A 22534-nucleotide genomic window follows, 5' to 3' on the forward strand; every position below is an offset into this window, starting at 1 on the left:
CTCTTTTGGAACCAGTCTCTTGCTACCTTTATGCTACTAATTTTATGAAGCTCATTGCTTCAAATTGAAATTTTGTAAAATCCTGGTTGGTAGTTTAAGAAAACCCCAAGAAGTAAAATTACAAATATTAACCTATTTATCATTCAAAACATGGCAGTTCAGTCCAGCCACGGTAACTTAAATTGCTTAACTTGCTGTATCCAGGGACAGAGCAGATACTTACTGGTGTATCATTTCAGCATTTTACTGGTGGTCTCATCAGTTTCTGTAGCATTTAAGCTTTGAGTAAAAGAATGAAGTTTCTAGGCTTTATGGGTGCAAAGATAACGTTCATATCATGTACTGATACCATATTACTAAACTGTTTTTTTTTTAAGGTTTAGAATGTCCCCATATTTGCTGTGACGCTGGCATGCCAGCTCATGCCAAGACCCCTAGGCCTCACTGAACACTAACAAATGCATAGCTGGAAACCAGTCTGACTCATCTATTAGTTAAAATAGGTATTAGATTTATAGGGAGGTGTTTAGTGTTTGGAAATGCTTATGCGTTGCTGCATGCATTTATCTCAGGGCAGGTCCAGACTAGAGCTTTAAATCGATTTAAATAGCTTTAAATCGATTTAAAGCTGTAACCGTCCACACTACAAGGCACTTAAAATCGATTTTAAGGGGTCTTAAAATCGATTTCTGTACTCCAGCTAAACGAAAGGAGTAACCCTAAAATCGATATTACTAAATCGATTTAGGGTTAGTGTGGACGGATATCGAAGTTATTGGTCCTATTCTTTTACTGAGCTACCCAGAGTGCACTGCTCCGGAAATTGATGGTACCCTGGGACCATGGACGCACACCACCGAAGTAATGTGCCCTAGTGTGGACGCGTAAAATCGATTTTATAAAACCTGTTTTATAAAATCGATTTTACTAATATCGATTTAAAGCTGTAGTGTGGACGTAGGCTCACCTATAATATCTGTATCCTATGTTATAAGGTAGTTGTGACAGTATTCACACACCACTGTGGTGCCTCCTGCTGGCTGTCCTGGGGATTGGCTCTGCTAGCCAGTTCACCCTCTTCTGGTGGTTCTCTCCGCCATCACTTCTGCTCCAGGACCCACATTACTTGCAGGACCACGGTGTCCTCTTCATGACACAACCCTCCGACCATGCCACATGCTGTTCTCCCCCCGTTCTGGGGGATCTGCAGTCTGCTATCCAGCCACTTCCTTCAGTGGCAACTGCAGCCAATTGTCTGGCCACTTCCTCAGTGGCAAGTGGGGACGGACCTGGGCCTGCCCACTATTCCGAGTCCCAGACCAGGGACCCTGTAGATGGCTGCCACTTGCTGTGTCCCCTCCAACTCCTCAGTTCATTTCCCTGGGCCATGTCCCCACAGTTCCTGACACCTTCTTCGCCCTTGCCTCAGGGCCTCAGCTTGCAAATGCCTGCAGCCAATCTTTAGCTACCCCCTAGTCACTGCTAACACTGCTCTGTCCAGGATACTAGTTCTCTTCTGCCAGGCAGGAGCCTGATTTTCCCTAATCAAGCTCCAGTCAGCTACTGGACTTGCTCTGCCCTGCAGCTCTTCTTATATGGACCTGCCCGGCCTTGATTGGCTGCTCCTGTAGCCCCTTTCCTATTGGCTGCTTTTTGCACAGCCGCCCTAGGGCTCTGTTAACCCGTAACAGGCCAGTGTGTGGCAGGTGCCCCATCACAGTAGTATTTAAGTGTTTGCTTTGCAACTATGAAACTGGAAACCCCCATAGTCAGGAAAGAAGCATTACTAAGTGTGAAATACTAGTTTACCACAAGAGATGTCATCTCCTGCCCTACAAAGGCCTACAGACACCAGACAAACCACTGGGGAATATCAGTGGACAAAAGACTTTGTTGATTTTCTCCACACCTATGAAGAGGGGACATGCACAAATACTCATCCCATTGCAGCTTGAACACTGATGGAAGGGCATTAAAAACCCTGTCAAGAAGAAATTATCATCAATATGCTGCTTGGAATTCAAAGAGGGCAATATTTCTAAGCATAAGCAAGAGATCCCCAAAGCTGCTTAGCTTGGGTTAGCCCTAACAGACATACAGAGCTCGCACATTACAGCAGCTGCTGTTACATTTTGGATCCTAAGATGTAACTCATTTGTGGGTGTGTGTACATTTACCTGCTTTAAACTTGTAAAGAACTCATTTCCTTTTCTTAAATAATAAATATTTAGTTAGTTTATGATAGGATTGGCTACAAGCATAGTTTTTGGTATGTGATCTGAGGTGCAATTGACCTGGGGAAAGTGGCTGGTCCTTTGGGACTGGGAATAACCTGAATATTGTTGTGATTTTTCATGTGAGGGACAATCTTTCACAGAGGAAGCCTTGTTTGGGTGGCAAGATAGACCAGAGTGCCCAAGGGCACTATCTGTGATTCCATATTAAGGCTGTTATAGTGCTTGAGGAGTTCACACTTGATACTTAGTTGGTTAAATCTAATGATAGAACACACAATGTTCATGAGCCACTCTAGATAGCCTGACATATGAGCTCTGAAGAATAATGATGATAATAGTCACTTTTAATTCACAGTTGATACATTTATCACAAACATCCAGCTACTCTGAGACTGTAGATGTGATGTGAGTGGAAGAGAAAAGAATATCACTATGTCAAATGTCAGCACTATTTTTCACCCTTCTTTGGTCATCCACTAATGCCTGCACAGCCCAGCAGTTGTGCAGCTGCCTCCATGGATTATTCATGCTACCATAAATGATCCCAGTGAGAGAAAGTGCACAAACAATCACATGGTAAAATGCATTCCCCACTCTCATCACAACTTGGTCCGTTGCTCTGACTGCAGAGGACCTAACAATCATGGAATATTAGGGTTGGACGGGACCTCAGAAGATCATCTAGTCCAACCCCCTGCTCAAAGCAGGACAAATCCCCAGGCAGTTTTTTTTAAACCCCCATTCCCTAAATGGCCCCCTCAAGGATTGAACTTACAACCCTAGGTTTAGCAGGCTAATACTCAAACCACTGAGCTATCCCTCCCCCTACAGAATGTAAACTCCATGCAGGGTGGGAATCAAGAGCAGATGGAGTTGTTGTCACTCATTTGGTTGCCTCCCTGGCCTTGTCTTCACTGAGGGGAAAAAGCAAGTTCTAACTTGAATTAGTTAACTCAATGCAAATTCCTAATGAAGATAAGGCAGTTTGTAGTTTTCACATGAGCTAGCAGGTCAAGTTAAAGAATTAACTCACTCAGGTTAAGAACACACTCTTTTCACATTTACATTGCAAGGATTTGGCTTGGGATATTTTAAAAATTTTCCTCTTTCAATAATAAAAAGATCTAGTATCTTGAAAAAAGAAAGAGGAGTACTTGTGGCACCTTAGAGACTAACAAATTTATTTGGGCATAAACTTTCATGGGCTAAAACTCACTTCATCAGATGCATGCAGTGGAAAATACAGTAGGAAGATATATATAAACACAGAGAACATGAAAAAATGGGGGTTGCCATACCAACTCTAATGAGACTAATCAATTAAGGTGGGCTATTATCATCAGGAGAAAAAAACTTTTGTAGTGCTAATCAGGATGGCCCATTTCAAACAGTTGACAAGAAGGTGTGAGTAACAGTCGGGGGAAAATTAGCATGGGGAAATAGTTTTTAGTTTGTATAATGACCCATCCACTCCCAGTCTTTATTCAAGCCTAATTTAACGGTGTTCAGTTTGCAAATTAATTCCGGTTCTGCAGTTTCTCGTTGGAGTCTGTTTTTGAAGTTTTTTTATTGAAGAATTGCGACTTTTAGGTCTGTAATTGAGGGTCCAGGGAGATTGAAGTGTTCTCTGACTGGTTTTTGAATGTTATAATTCTTGACGTCTGATTTGTGTCCGTTTATTCTTTTGTGTAGAGACTGTCTGGTTGGCAGAGGGGCATTGCTGGCACATGATGTCACATATGACGTTGGTAGATGTGCAGGTGAACGAGCCCCTGATGGTGTGGCTGATGTGATTAGGTTCTATGATGGTGTCCCTTGAATAGATATGTGGAAAGAGTTGGCAAGGGGCTTTGTTGTAAGGATAGGTTCCTGGGTTAGTGTTTTTGTTGTGGGGTGTGTGGTTGCTGGTGAGTATTTGCTTCAGGTTGGGGGGCTGTCTGTAAGCGAGGGCTGGCCTGTCTCCCAAGATCTGTGAGAGTGAGGGATCATCCTTCAGGATATGTTGTAGATTCTTGATGATGTGCTGGAGAGGTTTTAGTTGGGGGCTAGTGGCATTCTGTTACTTTTTTTGTTGGTCCCGTCCTGTAGTAGGTGACTTCAGGGTACTCTCTGGCTCTGTCGATTTGTTTCTTTACTTCAGCAGGTGGGTACTGTAGTTTTAAAAATGGTTGATGGAGATCATGTAGGTATTTGTCTCTGTCTGAGGGACTGGAGCAAATGCGGTTGTATCTTAAAGCTTGGCTGTAGACAATGGATCGTGTGATGTGGTCTGGATGAAAGTTTGAGGCATGTAGGTAAGTATAGCGGTCAGTAGGTTTCTGGATAGGATGGTGTTTATGTGACCATCATTTATTAGCACTGTAGTGTCCAGGAAGTGGATCTCTTGTGTGGACTCGTCCAGGCTGAGATTGATGGTGGGATGGAAATTGTTGAAATCATGGTGGAATTCCTCAAGGGCTTCTTTTCCAAAGGTCCAGATGATGAAGATGTCATCAATGTAGCACAAGTAGAGTACAGGCATTAGGGGATGAGAGCTGAGGAAGTGTTGTTCTAAATCAGCCATAAAAATGTTGACATACTGTGGCACTCAGAGCAGTGCTGCTGACTTGAAGGTATATATTGTCCCCAAATGTGAAACAGCTGTGCGTGAGGACAAAGTCACAAAGTTCCGCCACCAGGTTTGCCGTGATATTATCGGGGATATTGTTTATTTCTTGATTATTTATGAATACTTGAAATTTATAAGGTTTCTAGCCTCATGCTGATTCAGAGGTGTTTTCTCTGGAACCCCCCAAAAATTAGCTAAACAAGCCTCCTTTCAAGCTGTTCAACTCCCAAAGATGGTGATGGGGCTGAATAGGTTTAAATGAGGACAGAATTGACCATTGTGTGTAGAAATGGGAGGACCCCATTGCAGTCCAACACCTAGCAAAATTCAGTTGAAGTTCACTCCACCAGCCTGCTAACAACACCTGTTTTTATGCAGTAATGAAGACTGGAGTACACACAACAGATGTTAAAGACAGTGAACAAATCTTTTTAAGCAATTACATTTAATTAAGATACTGCATGTTATTTACAGAAAACATACATTACACAATTCCTACACATAAAGTGCAGACCAAGTATAAAGACAGAAAAAATGTACTTCAATTACATGCTAAATAAAATAAATAAAAAGCAATTATTTTGGCACAATAGCTATGACATAAACAAATAAATACTCTAGAACATGATGAATTAACTTTTCTATTTACAGTCTATTTGAAAGTGCAGAACAATTGCTAAAAATTGAAATATTTGTAAATATTTAAGCCCAGAAAGTATGTTTTAATAATCCACAACTAATTGTAGCTGATATTTAAGGTTATAATGTCCAGGAAAATATTGTCTTTGTGCATTTTGTGCTCTTTTGGAACCAGTCTCTTGCTACCTTTATGCTACTAATTTTATGAAGCTCATTGCTTCAAATTGAAATTTTGTAAAATCCTGGTTGGTAGTTTAAGAAAACCCCAAGAAGTAAAATTACAAATATTAACCTATTTATCATTCAAAACATGGCAGTTCAGTCCAGCCACGGTAACTTAAATGGCCAGAGTACTTTACAGTTGTATGCAAATGTGGTTAAGATGTGAAATTATTATTAATACATGTAGTATTTAATAAGTAAACATTTTTTTCAATAGCTCCCTGAATACCAAACCCTGGAAATATACCATTGGACCTAGCTTGGGCCCAAATTCTGCCACTGGTTTCTTACATACATTTCCCATTGAAGTTAATGTGAACTGAACATGCAAAGCTAATGGCAGAATTTGGCCCGAAAATGAATAATAAATCTTAAAATATTGTATTTTTGATTAGAGAGAAGAAACATTGCTACATTCCTTAGAACTATTAGGAGTTTTTGGTGCACATTTCACCGGCTATTCTGGCAATTTTTATCTCGTTTTTATTTTCTCCATTTACAGGAATTTTGCCTCACCTTAAAATGAATTAACAGTACACAACATGTGCACCCTCACAGTTACAATGTATAAACTCTTCATTAGTCAAACTTCTCTGAGGGCTGGTACATTGTGCGTTACCTAGGATTTTAGAATATATTTTTGCTTATTTTTGTAGTGGCAATGCAGTAGCAGAATAAGTGGAGTTTTAATAGAGGACCTTGACTGGAAAAAAATCATTTCTTGTAGTCACTTTCAATGTTTATGCTCGACGTGGTTCTAGTCGGTGAGACATCTGTGATAAAGTTCTCTGGTTGTCAATCACATTTAATTGTCGTACGTAGCTCCGTACATCCTGATGGTTCTTATTAGTTAGAGCTGCGTCAGGATCTGAAGAAACAGAAATGATGTAGGATTGGTACACTTGGTCAAACAAAAGCCTGAGTAGAATATATACTCCTCTTTTCAGAAATCTACTATAAGTAAACACTAGATACTGGTGCAGTAAAAATAAAATGTTTAGAAATCTGTCTTCCACTAGTCTCCTCCATTTGAATTCACTCTCCCCAGTGTATTTTATATTTTTATTATCTTGTATTATTTTCCCCATAGAATAACTCTGCTTCCTGGTGTCCTTGGCTACATTCTCTCAAATTGATGGCCTTTGGGTGAAGTTTTATACCTAGCTTAATAGTCAATAGTAATAATTACACATCTAGTTGGTACAGTTTAACAGTATAGTAATATCAACTGTTGACCTAGGAGAGCTCACACTGCCCCAAAACTGTAAATTTGCTTTAGGTCTCCTTTATGAACCAATGTAACCCTTAATTCATTATTACTTAACATTTGCAAGGGGGTGGTGTTTAGTGGCCAAGCAGCTTCAGACCCATTATGTTAGGTGTCGTAAAAACACATTATAAGTGACAGTCACTGGCTTACAATCTAAAATCTCCCTGGGCCAGATTTGTCAAGATATTTTAGTTCTTGAAGATGGAGATAGGCACCAAATGTAATTTTCAAAAGTGACCAGGTTTCAGCAGGAGTTAGGTGCTCACATGCTTTTGAAAATCCCACTAACTGCTTATCTGCATCTACGTTACTATTGTTACTCATGGTAGCTAGATTAAAGTTAGCATGGTTACTCCTATCCACACTACCATCACATCTTCACTTGCAGTGTAGACAAACCCATAGGCGGAGCCTAAGCTACAGCCTGATCAGCTAACACAATTGTAAAGGCATTAAACTGTGTCTACATGAGGTATAAGGGCTATTTAAATCAAGTTAGTTAACTTGATTTTTAAAAGCATTTATCTAGATATTCCCTAAATGACCACACAAGGTGGTAGCCAGGGAGAATCAGGTCTTTTGTGTTTAATTTCATCACTTTTTTACTCTAGCTATACAATATAATGTAATTGCACTGTATGCATTCCTGCAATATTTATTAAAGTATTGCTATATATTGTTCCACAGACTGGTGACTTCAGAGCTGAGCAACTGCTGCTTCACAGCAATATGCACTAGGTGCTTTACAAACGTTTACTCTTCTTTTAGAAAAGAAGATGATGCAGAATCTACACGAGGTGCAAACTAAAGGGTTTACTTTATTCTCAATGTATATGCATATGTCCATGGACTTTAACTTAAGACATGCGTGCGTGTTTACATTTAGAAGATAATGAGAGTATATTTTAATTTCTAAATAATTTATATCTGAAGGTCTCAGAGTGCCTAATAAGTCAACATTAAAAAAGAGAAGTCCCAGAGATATGTCCCAAAATTAAAAAAGAGATATGTCCAACCGAGATGCTGGCTGGAACAAAGAAAAAGTTTAGTCAACATGAGATTCTGGAGCTAGGATGGAAAAAAATCTATCTCATTGTAAGTGTTTCTTTTATTCTGCTTTCTGTGAAGAAGGGTAAGAGGCTGCTGTGTTAAAAAGAAAATCAGAGACTGAGTGATGCTCTTTAGCAGAGTGAGGCTGAAATTATCCAGTCTGGTTGATCACACCTCTGTCATTGTGCATGACCAAAAGTATGGTGAAACTATTGAAACAATAGACTCAAAATGCATTATCCAGTATGTCTCTATCATCCACAACAAACTCATTTTTAACATCCCCATTGCCAATGATAATTCTGACAATGCACATATTGCAATACACTTACTGAAAGATTGGCTTCGGCAAAATTTCACTGTCCTTACAGTGTTGGCGATCATACGCTGAAAAGAAAATGTATTTTAAGTGTCCTTCTTGGTGGAAGATGCAAAGAGAAAACAAACATCGTATTTCATCATCATCTGAACTAAGCACAGGTCTGAAGATACTGACAAAGTCAATTAAAACATATTCATATGATGTTAAAGATTCAGAATTTTAACTTTGCCCTGACATTTTGGGTCTGATTCTCATTTACATAGGCCTCGAAGTGGGCATAAATGTGACTTCCATTTCCTAAGTGGTGTAAGGGGGCCTTAATATAAGTGAGAATCAGTTCCTTTAATATTTAACCTTGCTCCCATCTTCACACGACACAAAAGGGTTATCCCAAACCCTCTGCACATGAATACTCAAATCTAATTTTAAGGTCATTAGTTCCTAACAGCAAGGACATTCTAGAACACATTTCATTACATTACTGAGCACTTTAAGACATTTCACATTTTATTACGGATTTGAGTTAAAATGCAGCTCCACTTTGAAAAGTGGCTGTAGAAGTGGCATCCTGGGGATCCATGTTTATTGATTTCCTGATGAAATGTGCTCAGTTTATAATTAGAAAGCGGATTGGTGGAAACCTGGCCCTACTGAAGTCAAGAGGAGTTTTGCCATTGACTTCAGTGGCACCACAATTTCACCCATGATTTTTCTAACTACCAGTCCTGCAAATTCAACTTAGATTCTTTTCTTTTCCTATGGCTAGAGTTGAGACTTTTGTTGATAATTCACAGGAAGGAATAGAGTCCAACTCTGTCCCTCCTAGATGTGCTTGCTTTGCAGTGGAAACAAGAGTGAAATGTAGCAAAAAATTATTGCAATCCCTAAAGTAAGCCACAATGACTCAATAAACATGGGGGGTAGATCTGATAAGGAAGAAGTGCCATTTTACAGTAATGTTTCAGAGTAGAACTGCTGCTCATTAAACAAAAAGTAAGGAAGCTGAAATCTAATTCTACAACCCCAAACTAAGCTCACTGGCTCAATTGTCACCTGATAGATAATGTTCTCCTGGCTGAGCAAAGTATCAGTTAAATTACAACTTTAGGAGTAAATCTGAATTTCCATAGTTGGGGAGTTTGATTTAGGCATGAAAGCTTGTGGTTTAATTTACTTATTTAAATTAAGAAAAAGAAGTAGGAAAAAAGTTTCAAATGGCAAAACTGCTATTGCTACAAGGAATCTGAAGTTTGTTCACATGTGTTCCAACACATTTAACATGTTAAACTATATTCTAATAGTTATATGTTAACATACTTTCACAGCATATTCTCAACAGGCTGTTTTACACACACTGGAAATTAAGATGATCAAGAAAATTCTAAACCCATACAGTGGACTAGCCTATTTCCAACTAGTGAGTAGTGAGAGAATTGTCTGGTTAAATTTAGATGCCTCGCAAAAAAAATCCACAGATTAGGCTTTTATGTGAAAATAAAATAGGTCTTAACCCAACAGCTCAGAGGAAAATAGTAAGCACTACTCCGGAACAGGCTTGTAATTGACATTTTTCATATACATGAATGGAGTAATCTCAGACATTTTAATACTGCATGTAAATCAGACCATGACTGGCATGACTGTTGATCAGCACGAGAAATCTAATACCTACACAATATGTAACTAGCCTGTGATAGTGCCCAAGAGGTGCCTGAGTGTACATCACAACTTTGCCAACGTTTTGGGGCATATGGACCAAGGATTATTTTTATACTCTCTAGATAAACAGATGCACAATTAAACAGATAAAGGGCCCTCAAGTAAAAGTAATTTTAATGCTACATTACCTTAGTTCTTTTTACATTTCTCCAAATCATTATTATTACTTGTCTAGTACTACAGGTGTGCATGGCGTTCTCCTTTAGGTGTTTACAATCTAAGGCTCCAATCCTGCAGATTCTCTTGCATGTGCTTAACATTAAGCACATGAGTAATCCAACTGACTTCACTAGCGCTACTCCGATACCTAATGATAAAGACATATCTAAGAGTTGTGCTGGATCAACCCAGAGTGCACAGCCCCTTGTAGGATCAAGCCTGGAAGTCTAATCTACACTTGAATATGCTCTGAAAACAGACATGTTACATACTTCTGTGGAAGCCATGTCGTTTTGGCCAACACATTTACTAATGATGTTGCTATTTTGATCATACTCTATGAGGAAATACTCCCTTAAAATAAGTACTTCCAGGAGAGGTATCATAGCATGGAACAAGGCTAGCTGACTAATGCCTTGATGCAGCTTCCAGAATTACTTCTTTTAGGGGAGGCACTTTTGAAAGTTCTGTCTTTCAAGATGATGGTTAGTTGCTTGACCTGTATATTGCTGGGTGTTTGTTTGAAACATGCAGCCTTATCTTTCTATACTTATAAATCTTCAGTGTCTTAGGCTTCAGTTCACAAAATATTTGAACTGAGCCATGAAGTTTGGATCTAGAGCTATATTCAAACTTCTCCAAAGTTTGATTAGTTTTGGATCAAATTTTATGGTTAAGAATCTTACCTTGCGGTAACAGACAAGTGTCACTGAAACTTTTTCACCCCATGTATTTTCTTTATTTTGGGAATGTTCTGTATATTGGAGTAACATTTGGGATCAGGACAAGTCTATTGTGTGCAGTTCAGAAAGATAAAAGAAATCAGGAGTATGAGCTTCAAAAGTTCTAACTCTAAGCTTCTCCCTTTATGGACTATCCAAAATTAGGAAAATGGAAGTTGTGCATTTAGCCTCTTGTTGGGATAGAAGTATCTTCTCTCACTGAACTGTCTGAAGGATTCCATTTTAAGGAGCGGTGTTGCATGGCTCTAAAGATAGTCTCATCCAATCCTTTTCATTCGTAAGGATGCAGGTAGTGATGCAACAGCAAGGCTTTTGGAACTGGGAGTTAACGCAGCAGAATATGTTGCTTCAACCCAATGAGATGATCCCAAAAGCACACCATACATCCTACAAAAAGCCCCATTCACGTGGCTCTTTGTATGTCCTGTATACTTTACAAGTATTGACACAAAAGGTGTGAGTTGGACATATCACTGACTCATAAAGAAAAAACAGATTTATTTTACCAGTGCCTTGCAAATGTGGTGGATTCTCTTCTTTTGATCCATTAACAGCAGAGTTTTACTACATGTAGATGAAGGGTTGTATTACTGAGCAAACATTAACACAGAAGTTCAATCGTTAGCACCTTAAACTTTTCTTCATCTTTGGATTGCCTCAGATTAATATCTCCAAAAATTAGCTTGTGTTTACTCACTATGCTAAGAAAGACCATTATTGAAAAGCCATATAAACCTAAATATGGAGCCATCTGAAATAGAACCAACCATGTAACACAATAGCAACTGCTACTATCAGCATGCTATATATATATAACAATATCATTTCAAGTTTTATGCTGCCTAGAAGAGTGGCAGCAGGCCAGCACAATATCTGCTAATCCATTCCTAGCCTAGGCTTCTAAATGTTATAAATATTCATATATGCCATATAAAACTACCAGGGACTTTAGTCACACACTTTCTGCATAATCTTTATGTTCAAAAAATGAAAGAATGTTTACTCTTTTTTTGCATAAGGATCAGAATGTGAAATCCGTTTTGTTCATAACCACAAAACCTGAAAACCAATATGCACAAATTCTCTAATCCTCATTTCACACCTCAAGGATGAAGAGACTCAATAAAAGAAGAACCAGTGACCAGCTTTGTAGCTTGATGGTACTGTCTTGTGGTGCCATAGGAAGATGGGCCCTTGCCCATCCTTGCAACTTCTATTCCCTCTGCACGTGCCACGACTGGTAAGCAGAGTGTGCAGAGGCTGCCAGGTAAATTGATCTCTGATCACACTGCCAGATGATTTAAGGAATAGTGTTGACATAAGCTCCAAAGGAAGTGCATCCCCTGCCTTCCCTTATGAAGGCATGATGCTGCAATGACAACCACATATACTCAGGTTATAGAGGAAATGGGAGGAAAAGGTGGTAAATTATGGCTTTCAAATGAATTGTGAGGGAAAAGATAAAGACCATGTTTGAATTCATTTGGGGACACAAATGTGGTATGGAATATAGCATCTTCACATGGAGAGCCAGCCCCTGGAGCCATCCATAGAACAACTGTTCTAGAAAAGGGCTTGCCTAACATATCCCATCTATTTACAAAAACCTGTGAAATTGTTTAAAAATTGATAGGTACGAAAGCAGTTCAACTTCTATGGTTTTGTAGGTTGCATGTTGCCCTCTAGTGGCTATCCCACAGGAAATAAACAGGAACTACTACTACTAACAGCTATGGGACTTCTCCTTTGCCTCAAAGGGTAGAGGCTTGTTTCTGAAGTTGAGAGATAAACGTGTGTGAGGTACCTAATTGTTGCATTTGTGGTCTACTACAGTCCTCTTCACTACTGCTTTACCTTTCTGCAGCTCCCAAATTGTATGTTCTCAACCTTGCAACAGCAGAACTTCTACAACTTCGCAAGCTAATTCCTCCTGCTAGTTATGGCTTTGTCTTCACTGCCAAAAAGGGTGCATTTTTACAGTACAATAGCTAATGCATGTCATGTAAAAATCCTAGTGGAGATAAGGCACAGCTTTTACTGCAGTGTAGTTAGGTGAGATCAAATCTGGGTAAAGAGTACAATATTGACCTCGCCTAGCTACACTGCACTTTTCTCCACTAGGGTTTTCAGTAAAATAGCAAACACATGGTACTGTAGTTACTGTAAAAATAGAACTTTTTGGCAGTGAAGACAAAGCTATAAGGCACTAGTAATGCTACTGGTATGCTAATAATTCAAACATCTAATTACTGACAAAAATATTGATCATGCCCCCATAAACCCAGGGGACAACTCCTGCTATCTGCTGCCCCCTCCCAGCTTCCCATAACGGTATTACAAGGGCACACAAAGAGCAGGCTGTGATTTAGTACTTTAAACTTGTGAGAAAATAATGTATGAAAGAGTTTTCACAAGTCTGAAAAAGTGTCAGTCTTTTTAAAAATACAGTTGAAACATTAAACAGAGATGAGAGTGAATAAGAAAGCTGTGCTGGTTGGAAGGATGTCATTTATTATGCTATTTCCAGTCTGGGTGGCCAATTACAAGCAGACAGTTGTTGGTAACCCATCAGCTGTTGGGACTGAAACTCTTTGGTGAGCATTCAGACATAGTGCTGTAGTTACACCAGAAGCAGAGGAAAACCCCTTTTTGGAATTAAACAAGGATTTCAGTAGGGATCATCAAGAGATTTTTATTTGTAAGCAGAACAAAAGTTAAAATCTCATAATCAGGATAGATCAAAAGAAACTGTTTTCCAAAGGATGAAGAAATTCAGGACAGATCAATAATTCCTAACCATCAGAAGCAACTAGAGTTAACTATATAGCTAGAAATGAGAAATCACTAGATATGGCTCCTGGAGAAAATCTCCCACTGCCTATTTTCTGGTTTCTATCTAAAAGTACATGAAAGTAGCAGAATATTGACAATGGTGTTGCTCAGAATTTATACCAGTGTAAATGACAGCAGAATTTAGCCAGTAATATGTGACTGCATGGCCTTGTCTTCACTAGGAAAAAAAGTATTTTTTAGCCCGTGTTAGCTTAGACATGGTAACTAACATGTGACCAGGCAGTTGTAGTTGTAACATGAGTTAAAAGACTCAGATAAACAATAGTCTCCCTCCCCCATTTATTTATCTTGACCTGATAACACATGTAAAAACTAAAGACTGCCTTGTCCACACTAGGATTTTACAGTGTTAGCTAGCACATGCTAAAAAAAATAAAAATAAAAAAAAAATCACCTTTTTTCCTACTTATTCCCTGTTCATCAGGTGCCTTTTATAGCTTTTCATTAACCTGCTCTATCTCCCATCTATTACAAATCTTTCTCCTTCCTTTCCCAATTTCTTGTCTCCTTCTCTCTCTATGTCCTCTTCTTGTCTTTCTTCATATGTTCTCTCTTCTCCATGCTTTCTCTCTACCTTCCTAATCTGTCCTTCTTTCCCCCTCAAGATCTTACTACTTTCATTTTCTTACAGTACGTCCATACTGTAATTTCCAGCCTAAGTAGAAATTCCCACACTAACTCGGATCGAGCTAGCATGCTAAAAATGAGTAACTGCAGCCATGTGAGCGGTGGGAGGGGCTAACTGCCAGAGTACGTACTTGGGGTCTCCCATGGGATTGTACTCAGGAGGCTGAAACATAGGCTACATGCCAGGCCAGTGAACTGAGCTATGTGGGAGAGCTTTGACTGGAGGCTGTATATTGCTTGAGAGACCTGTGTGTGTGGAAAGAAGCATCAGAAACACTACAGAAGCAGATAGAGAAAGCAGCAAGGAAGCCCCAGCGACATCTAGAGAAGTGCTTGTAACATGACCCTGAGGGTATGTCTAAGCTGCAGATGGCAGCGTGCTTCCCAGCACAAGTAGATAGACACACACTAGCTCTACTTGAGTGAGTGCACTAAAAGCAGCAGTGCAACCAGGGCTAGCTGCCTGAGTACAAACCCACGGGGCCAGCCCCCTTAGGTACTTATGTGGGAAGCTAGCCCAAGCTGCCATCCTGCTACCCCCGACAACACTGCTACTCTTAGCACATTAGCTCAAGCAGAACTAGCATGTGTCTGGCTACCTGCACTGGGAAGCACGCTCCCAGCTGTAGTGTAGACATACCCCAAGAGAGAGCGCTTTTGGGTACAGTGTGGGCTGAAGAAGAGGCTTGGAACTGTGAGCACACAAACTGTTTCCTGTTTGATTCTTACTGTGTTCAGTGGAACAGAACTACATCAAAGAAATATGTGACTTCATCATCTTTTTCCCCTCCTGTTGGAAACAATCCACAAGACCCTAAATATTGGATAACTGCTTGGGTCAAAAGGGATAACGCTGTATAAAACTACTTCTAAAATCTTCTGCTACTATTAATAAAACCAGGTTGTGGAGATACACGTTTGAAAAATTCCTTCTTATGGCTGGCAGACTCTATAAGTCTTGAGAAAAACAATGGTATGAAGTCAGTCGTCCATTTGGAATTGACAACTGTATATTATAGCAATAGGCAGCCAACGTACACACATACACACACAAAATCTGAATGCTGTCCTGATTCACTGTTACAATAATTAACACCACAAAAATATATAGTCACGGCAGGTGTTAATGTTATGCACGTTATGAGTCATCAATACATAAGCATTCAGTATGAAACTTTGCATAGCAAGAATTAATTGGATGGCCTGGACCTAGAGATACCATTCAGTAACCACATCCAGATTATCACTAAAGGGATTCAGCACTTTCTTTTGTCAGACTGGGGACTGACCAGAAGCCAACTCCAGGCAAACCCGTCTGAGGTTCCTGTGTATTGCACAACAACTTCAAAAAGGAGCTAGCACTTATGCTCACCTACTTAAATCATGAAGTCCTGGTCAAACAGTTCTTTCCCAGAAAGAAAGCTCGGGGCTGAGGCAGGAGAAGGGAACAGAGAGTGCTTATATGCAGTTAGGGTATGCCTTCACTGTAGAACTAACTCAGGTTGATACCTGGGCATTGCCTCTAAGCCTTCTCCACCCCAAAAAGAACTTCTCACCTGAACGTGGCGGTGATTTTAACCCAGGCTAGTCGGCTTGTCTGGGGCTGTAGGCCAAAATCTGAGTGATGCATTCATTTGGGTTGATAATCTGCCCACATTGCAGTGAGCACACAGGCTAATCACTCAAATGCTGATAGGCCTTCTCACAGTTCCCCCAAGTGCTTGAAAGGCAGACAAGTTCTCCCACAATTCACTGGGAAAGAATCAGAGTGGCTCAGCTTATTGCAGCACAAAGAATCATGGAATATGCTCCCACTAGTCCTAGCAGCACACATGGCTGACTGCAGCAAAGAGGAGGACACAGTAACTTGGGTAGGGCCTTGCACTGTGGTGTCTTACACTGGGGCTAGGCTTGATCATCTGAGTTAACTCTCAAGTGAAGACATACTCTGAGTAACCAATATGAACAATAGCAACCCCCCCACTTCTCAGTAGCAGGAAGATGTTTCTTAGCTGAGATTTCTGCAAAAGGAAATTGCCTGTGTGCAGTTGTTGCCACTTCTGTTCTAGGTAAACAGAACTTGTTTACAATTGTTAATACATAAATTACACTGGAACATAACCCTGACTTTCCAACAGGAAGGAGAGCTACCACGCCTGGAAATTTGCCCTCAAAGTTTCAACAATGCAACTCAGTTTCAGAAGAAAATGAAGTTTGTGTGCCTATTTTGTATCTAGAAATCTCTTATATAAAACCATCAATTCTCTTTTGCACCACTGTAAATCTCAACATACAACCATAGCTGAGAACATATGGTACGTACCATTTTTTCAAAGTTTACTAGATTGTCAGTGAATGTCTTGTTCCCCTCATGAGTAAACGTCATGTCTGCATAGAAATAAATGCAATAGTCTTATAGATAATTGAATCATGACATACAAAACAGCACAGCACTGTATCTCTATCTCTTCAGTTACAACAATCATACCATTTAATTGTTAAAAAGCCTGCTCCTTTCATTAGAGTGAAACTTGGAAAGATTTCTCACCGAGGCTAGTGCAACTGGAATCTGACATTCAGATTTACTGAAAACTCCTTCACCTATCTCCATGTCATGATTTTTTTTGAATGGAAAAGAGGATTCCACCTTCCACTGAGATTGAATTTTACTTTCTCTTATTGCCTTTCACTCTTCAAATATCTGACAACTATCTTTCACATGAATAAGGCTGGTAGATTTTCTAGATTACCTTTTATAAGTAAGGGCATGAAGGGAATTATAGGAGGGTCCAGTTTAGCTACAGTAAGCCTGTAGGCCCTATGGTTTCTTGATGGATCCTTAAAAAAAGAAGAGATCAGACAATTATTAGCACGGATCAAAAAGCAGACACTGTATAGCTTCATTTAAAAGCTATGGTGTTTATTAAATGTAATTACTTTGTCTTGCAGCTTTAAAAAGTGCAGCTTCAAAACAAGGACAGCTTTTATTAAATTTAACAGGTTTCCTATCAAATGACAAGATATAAGTGTGATTACAGAAGAGCTTATTTGAATAGAAATATCAAATTTTTCCTCCCTCTAATAGATTTGCAGACACTGGAATAAAAAAAAATCCACATTACAAAATATAATTTCCCATATGTACAATGGGAAAACATGTTATAAAGCTTTTTCGAGTTTCCCAGATTGACCTTAAGTGGTATATAAATTCTGTCAGAGTAAGTTCCTAAGAGTATAATTTATTAGTCATACATGCTTATTTTAGCAGCACTAAAATGGGATCATAAACTTCTTAAATTCAAACAAGGACATATAAAATGTTCTGAATCGAGGAATTCAAATCAGTTACTCAGAAACTGAATTAGGACAGATTGTGCACAGAATAAAGGATCTATTGTCATTTACCATCAAGCTTTCAAACTCTGCATAGATCTTCTTGAACTTGCTTGGAAGTTTCTGTTAATAAAATAAAAACAGCAGAAAACTGTGTTAAATTCAATCTGCATTCAGTATAATCATTTAACTTTATATGTTTCTTGTAAACATCCATAAAGCAGGAAAAACTGTTCCTTTTGGAACAATGTGGTAATGTAAAATACAGCACGTCTCCTAGCAACCAGATTATAAATAGAGATGGGACTGAGCTACAAAACGTGGATCCTGATTTGGATCCAATCCTGAAGTTACCCAGTTTGAGATGTTCCGATTCAGATGTTGAATTGGCCCATTACAGTGACATGCTGCAGCCAAGTAATTCGCATTCATATCTGGATCCAAAGTGCAAATGAAAGTTTAATTCAGTGTTCCAGTTCAGGCCTGTCGTAATGACAGCCTGTTTGACCCAAAGCAATTCACAAAAATACCTTGGGCAGTATTATTTCAGCTGGATCATTCACATAAGTGATTTTTGGAATATTCACAAGTCAGTCAAACCACACCTGGGCACTTCCAGGAGATATCGTTAAGGCAAATGTATCATCAGCTATTATACAAATCCTTGATTCGCCTGGCATCCAAGGGTCAGTGTTCATTTGTTTGGGTTTAAGTTAATTAATAACTTTTCAGTTCACAATAGACACTGAAAATGAACTTTTGTCAGCTATGCCTACAGTGAACAAAGGATATGGTGGAACATTATGAAATAGTTGTTTTCTATCTCATATTATACTAGAAATGTCGAGCAAATTTACTGGAACTGGATACTGGTATGTGAAAAAGACAGCTTCAAAGATCACAGTAACTTTAATATTTCAAATTGAAACATGTCAGCTTTCTAATTTGCATTACAAATTTGAATATATTTCTGATCAAATCACATTACAACATTGAGCGGGCATCATAAGCAATAAAGAAATCTTTCCTTAAAGTCAATTCTGCAGCAAAGTATTTCCTCTATTTAATAGACAGGTTATAGGAAGAGAGTACCACAGTAAGGGCCTCATTTCTAATGATGGACATGAACAATTGTGTGCCTATTTTCTATATGCATACAAATTAGGTATTAGTGAATGAAGTAGCCATATGCACCTGCAACTACCTGATTTGTGTGTGCAACTGACATACCTGCATATGAACATTAGTAAAAAACAGGCCCTAAATATTTATTTTTAATGATGTTCACTGCATATATCCTGAAAAAAACCAGCAGAGATACTCTTAGATTATGCTTTGATAACCTAACTGCTCTGCTGAACAAAAGAATGTGAAAACATTTCTCTGAATACAGTATCATACCTCTTTCACTTACAAATTATCTCTTCCCTCTTCCAGCTCAATCCCCATATCTATTGTAAATTCCAGCTTGTTGTACACAGTAAATAAATTAAATTCCACCTCTTGTCTGCCTAGAACTCCTACCCTCTTTTAAACCCCCAATCTTAGTAGCTAGAAATAAAGGGCCATTTATTTAGAAATTAGCCTTCAAATTCATGCCTTCAATGTTAATTGTGAGAAGGTTTATGCTGGTATTTAGAAAAATCAATATAGGCTTCTCTGGCTGCAAATTGCAGATGTACATTTAGATTTCAGGTTGAGGTCTTTTTGTAAACTGCTGTCTTCTGATGGTACCTTGAATCCCCATTTTCAGGCCAGATTTTAGAAACGTGTTAAATGCAATAGGTCATATTTTGGTTTCAATTATACCAGTAACACATCACTGACATATCACAGCAACTTGGCCAAACATTTTTCTATTTTTCATGAAAAAATGTTCACAGAAATATCCAAAAAATGTGCAAACATTTTCTGTTTTTAACCAGCATATATAGGTCAACATTTTTATAAAAATGGAAATTTTGATGAAAATATGTTTTGCTAAAAATTTTCATGAAAAATCTTTCAGAATTTTTGGAGCAGGGCTACACTGGGGTAAAGGAGAATTTGGCCTATGAAATGTAATTTCACCTAGCTTCCCCCAATGATTTTGACTCCCTCCTCACCTCCTTTTTTGTAAAATAAAACACAGCACAGCAGCTCAGTATTGTGCTACACAAATGCTCATTAATGGTGTGGGATGTCTCCAAGCTTTGGGCCTACAGTAGTAACCTCCCCTCTCAGGAGCTGAATTACTGTCTTGAAGAATGGCATGCCTCCCTCTCAACTCTAATTCTAGAAATAACATGGATGGATGTTGCTTACTAAAAGCAGAAATGCAACCAAAGGTCTCGGAACTAGATTGTAGCTATCACTTACCTCCCATGTTAGTGAAAGGCGGCTCACAGCAACATTACTTAGTCCCATGATAATAGCGAAAAAGGAATTAAGATTTTTGTATTCCTTACAGCTGAAATACAAGAGGTCCAGACTTTTAATGTTATGCATATAATCAGAGAGAAGTAAAACTGAGGTCTTGAAGAGTGGAATAGAAGCCTTTGGTTTGAGTTTGATTACATTCTGGCAAACCTTACCAGTGGGTTTGAAACACATCATTTTGCGACCCCTCCCCCCCTGAGTTTTGTGAGAACCTCAAACTCAAAGCATAATGACAAGCTTGGTAAACCCAGGATAATTGTATCTATACTGATCAAATTCACCTGGAAGCTTGTCTCCCCTCACGCCTCAAAACTGGCCACCAGTTTTCTTCTTATCTGATGTCATCTTTGGCATATGGAAATCCATGGCCTTTTAACGCCTTTCCCTCCTACCAGTGCACTATGGGACATCGCTTGACACGAGACTAAGTTAAGGCCCAAGGAATGCTAAAAACAGTAGGAGAAGCATGGTTTACACTCCCATTGCTGCAGAACTTGGTGGTCTGGCAGGTTGTCTACACCCCAGAAGAGTCTTACTCCAGATTCAAGAGGCAGATGCCCAGAGATGGCTGTGTTTCAGTGCTTCTTCATTAGTGCTCAGGAGAGACTGAAGGATATAACTGCATGTTACAGAATATCTGACATGCCACATCTTTGCAAATGATTTGCTATGTTTGTTACTATAATTACCCAAAGCAGAAATCTTTAGGCCTATGCTTCTTTTGAAAAGGTTGGGTGGCAAGATATTAAGGAAACTATAAAAGCAAGAGATTCAAACTGATTCTCAAATATAATTCTCTACTTCAGCACTACTTCAATCTTTAATATTTTATCCTCTCAGATATCTCATCTTGTATGGCTGATCTTTACCTTAAACTCAGCATGACCAAGAGTGAGCTCATAGTCTCTCCTCCGAAAACTCTCTCTCCTCCCTATACTACACCAGTGAACACTGTTACCATAATCCTGTCACCCAGGTTTGTAGCCTTGGGAATTAACTTCGCTCTGTTTCTCCTCACCTCCAAGCCATAGCCACATCCTGTAGCTTTTCCTTCACAACATTTAAAAAAACACACCTTTTTCTTTTTTTTCCCTGATGGTCAAATTGTTTGTCCACAACCTAATCGTCTACTGACTACTGTGACCTCTTCTGCTCTCGGGTCTTCTTGTTAACAACCTTACTACCCTCCAACCTTCTAATGTTGCTGCCAAAATTATTTCCCTCACATGTTGCTTTAATGATGGTAACATGTCTTTACTTGTTCTGGGAGACACCAAGCATAAATCTGGGTTCTGTAGAAATAATAACTATTAAAATACTAGTGTTCAAGCATAGTATGGGCTTATTTAAGGAAGCTGCAACTTGCAATTTACAACTATCCTTTGTCTGAAATAAGGGAATGTTTTGTGGGTGTGCATATGGAGAGAGATTTTTAATGACTGCGTGTGAACTAGTGTGTATCGAGATGAGAGAGAGGAGGCATAGAAGAGTGAGTGAATATCTTTTGTGTATACACATAAAGAGGTTCTTTTAAATAATGTGCATGTAGAGACGCCGAGTTTGTGAACCTGGTGAGCTGAGCACTTTTACCCAGCAAGTGGCAGGGGCAACCATTGCACAGTAAGCTGAAAGTAGACCAGGCTCAGCACAATGAGCCCGCATCTGGTTATGCAACTTCCCCTAGGGACGTGAGCACTAATAAGGGTGCATTTCGGGGCAGAGAGAGCATGCCTACTGGAAAAGCGGGGACTCCTCAGTCACAGTATGGAAACAAGGTGCTCAGCAGCCATTATCTCTGAATATCAGTATGCCGGGAAAGCTGCAGAGCCACACAATTTCACCACCAGCTACCCTGGAAGAGTAACAGTGCTGTACTGAACTGAGTGCCCTCCCTAATGAGTCTAGTGCACCTTCCTCCACTCCCAGGAAGGATTATACTCTCATTCAGTTACTGGTTTATCAAGGCTCTTCATGTGCAAATTTAGCCAGAGATATTACTTCAAGGCCGGGGCCTACCTTTTTTTAACCCAATCCCTTCGCTCTTTTTGTTCTAACTCTTCAGCACATTGTATTTGTTTCAGTATGTTCTGTAGCACCTGTTACCATGGCAACAATTTATATGGTAAGAAAGAGCCCCATAATTTTTAAAGTTCTCTTGTAGCCACTGAAAATAAATCTGCCAGCTCAGTTTTTATTTAGGAAATTCTTGTGCTTCAGCACTCCCTGCCTTTAGGAGACACAGAGGTCTCAGCAGAGCAGGTCACGTTTAGCCATTTATTTTTAGAATTGTAGTGAGACCAGAAACATGGAAGTAAACAGGTCATTAAGCTGATC

The 22534-nt window shown here is 39.3% G+C and overlaps 1 protein-coding gene across 4 annotated transcripts in view; it reads right to left on the minus strand.

The window, feature by feature from the left end:
- Positions 1–6430: 6430 nt before the first annotated feature.
- Positions 6431–22534, minus strand: part of RAPGEF4 (Rap guanine nucleotide exchange factor 4) — a 236470-nt gene continuing 220366 nt past the window's right edge. For all 4 annotated transcript variants that reach the window (XM_050968980.1, XM_050968979.1, XM_050968978.1 and 1 more), the window contains 6 exons: positions 20141–20231; positions 17855–17905; positions 17200–17287; positions 16773–16837; positions 8359–8413; positions 6431–6574 (listed from right to left, as the gene is read on the minus strand). In XM_050968980.1, coding sequence (XP_050824937.1) covers positions 6447–6574; positions 8359–8413; positions 16773–16837; positions 17200–17287; positions 17855–17905; positions 20141–20231 — 478 coding nt within the window. In that variant the 3' untranslated portion in view covers positions 6431–6446. The remainder of the gene's footprint in view (positions 6575–8358; positions 8414–16772; positions 16838–17199; positions 17288–17854; positions 17906–20140; positions 20232–22534) is intronic.

This window comes from Gopherus flavomarginatus, chromosome 10 (assembly GCF_025201925.1).
Source record: "Gopherus flavomarginatus isolate rGopFla2 chromosome 10, rGopFla2.mat.asm, whole genome shotgun sequence".
NCBI classification, from domain to species: domain Eukaryota; kingdom Metazoa; phylum Chordata; order Testudines; family Testudinidae; genus Gopherus; species Gopherus flavomarginatus.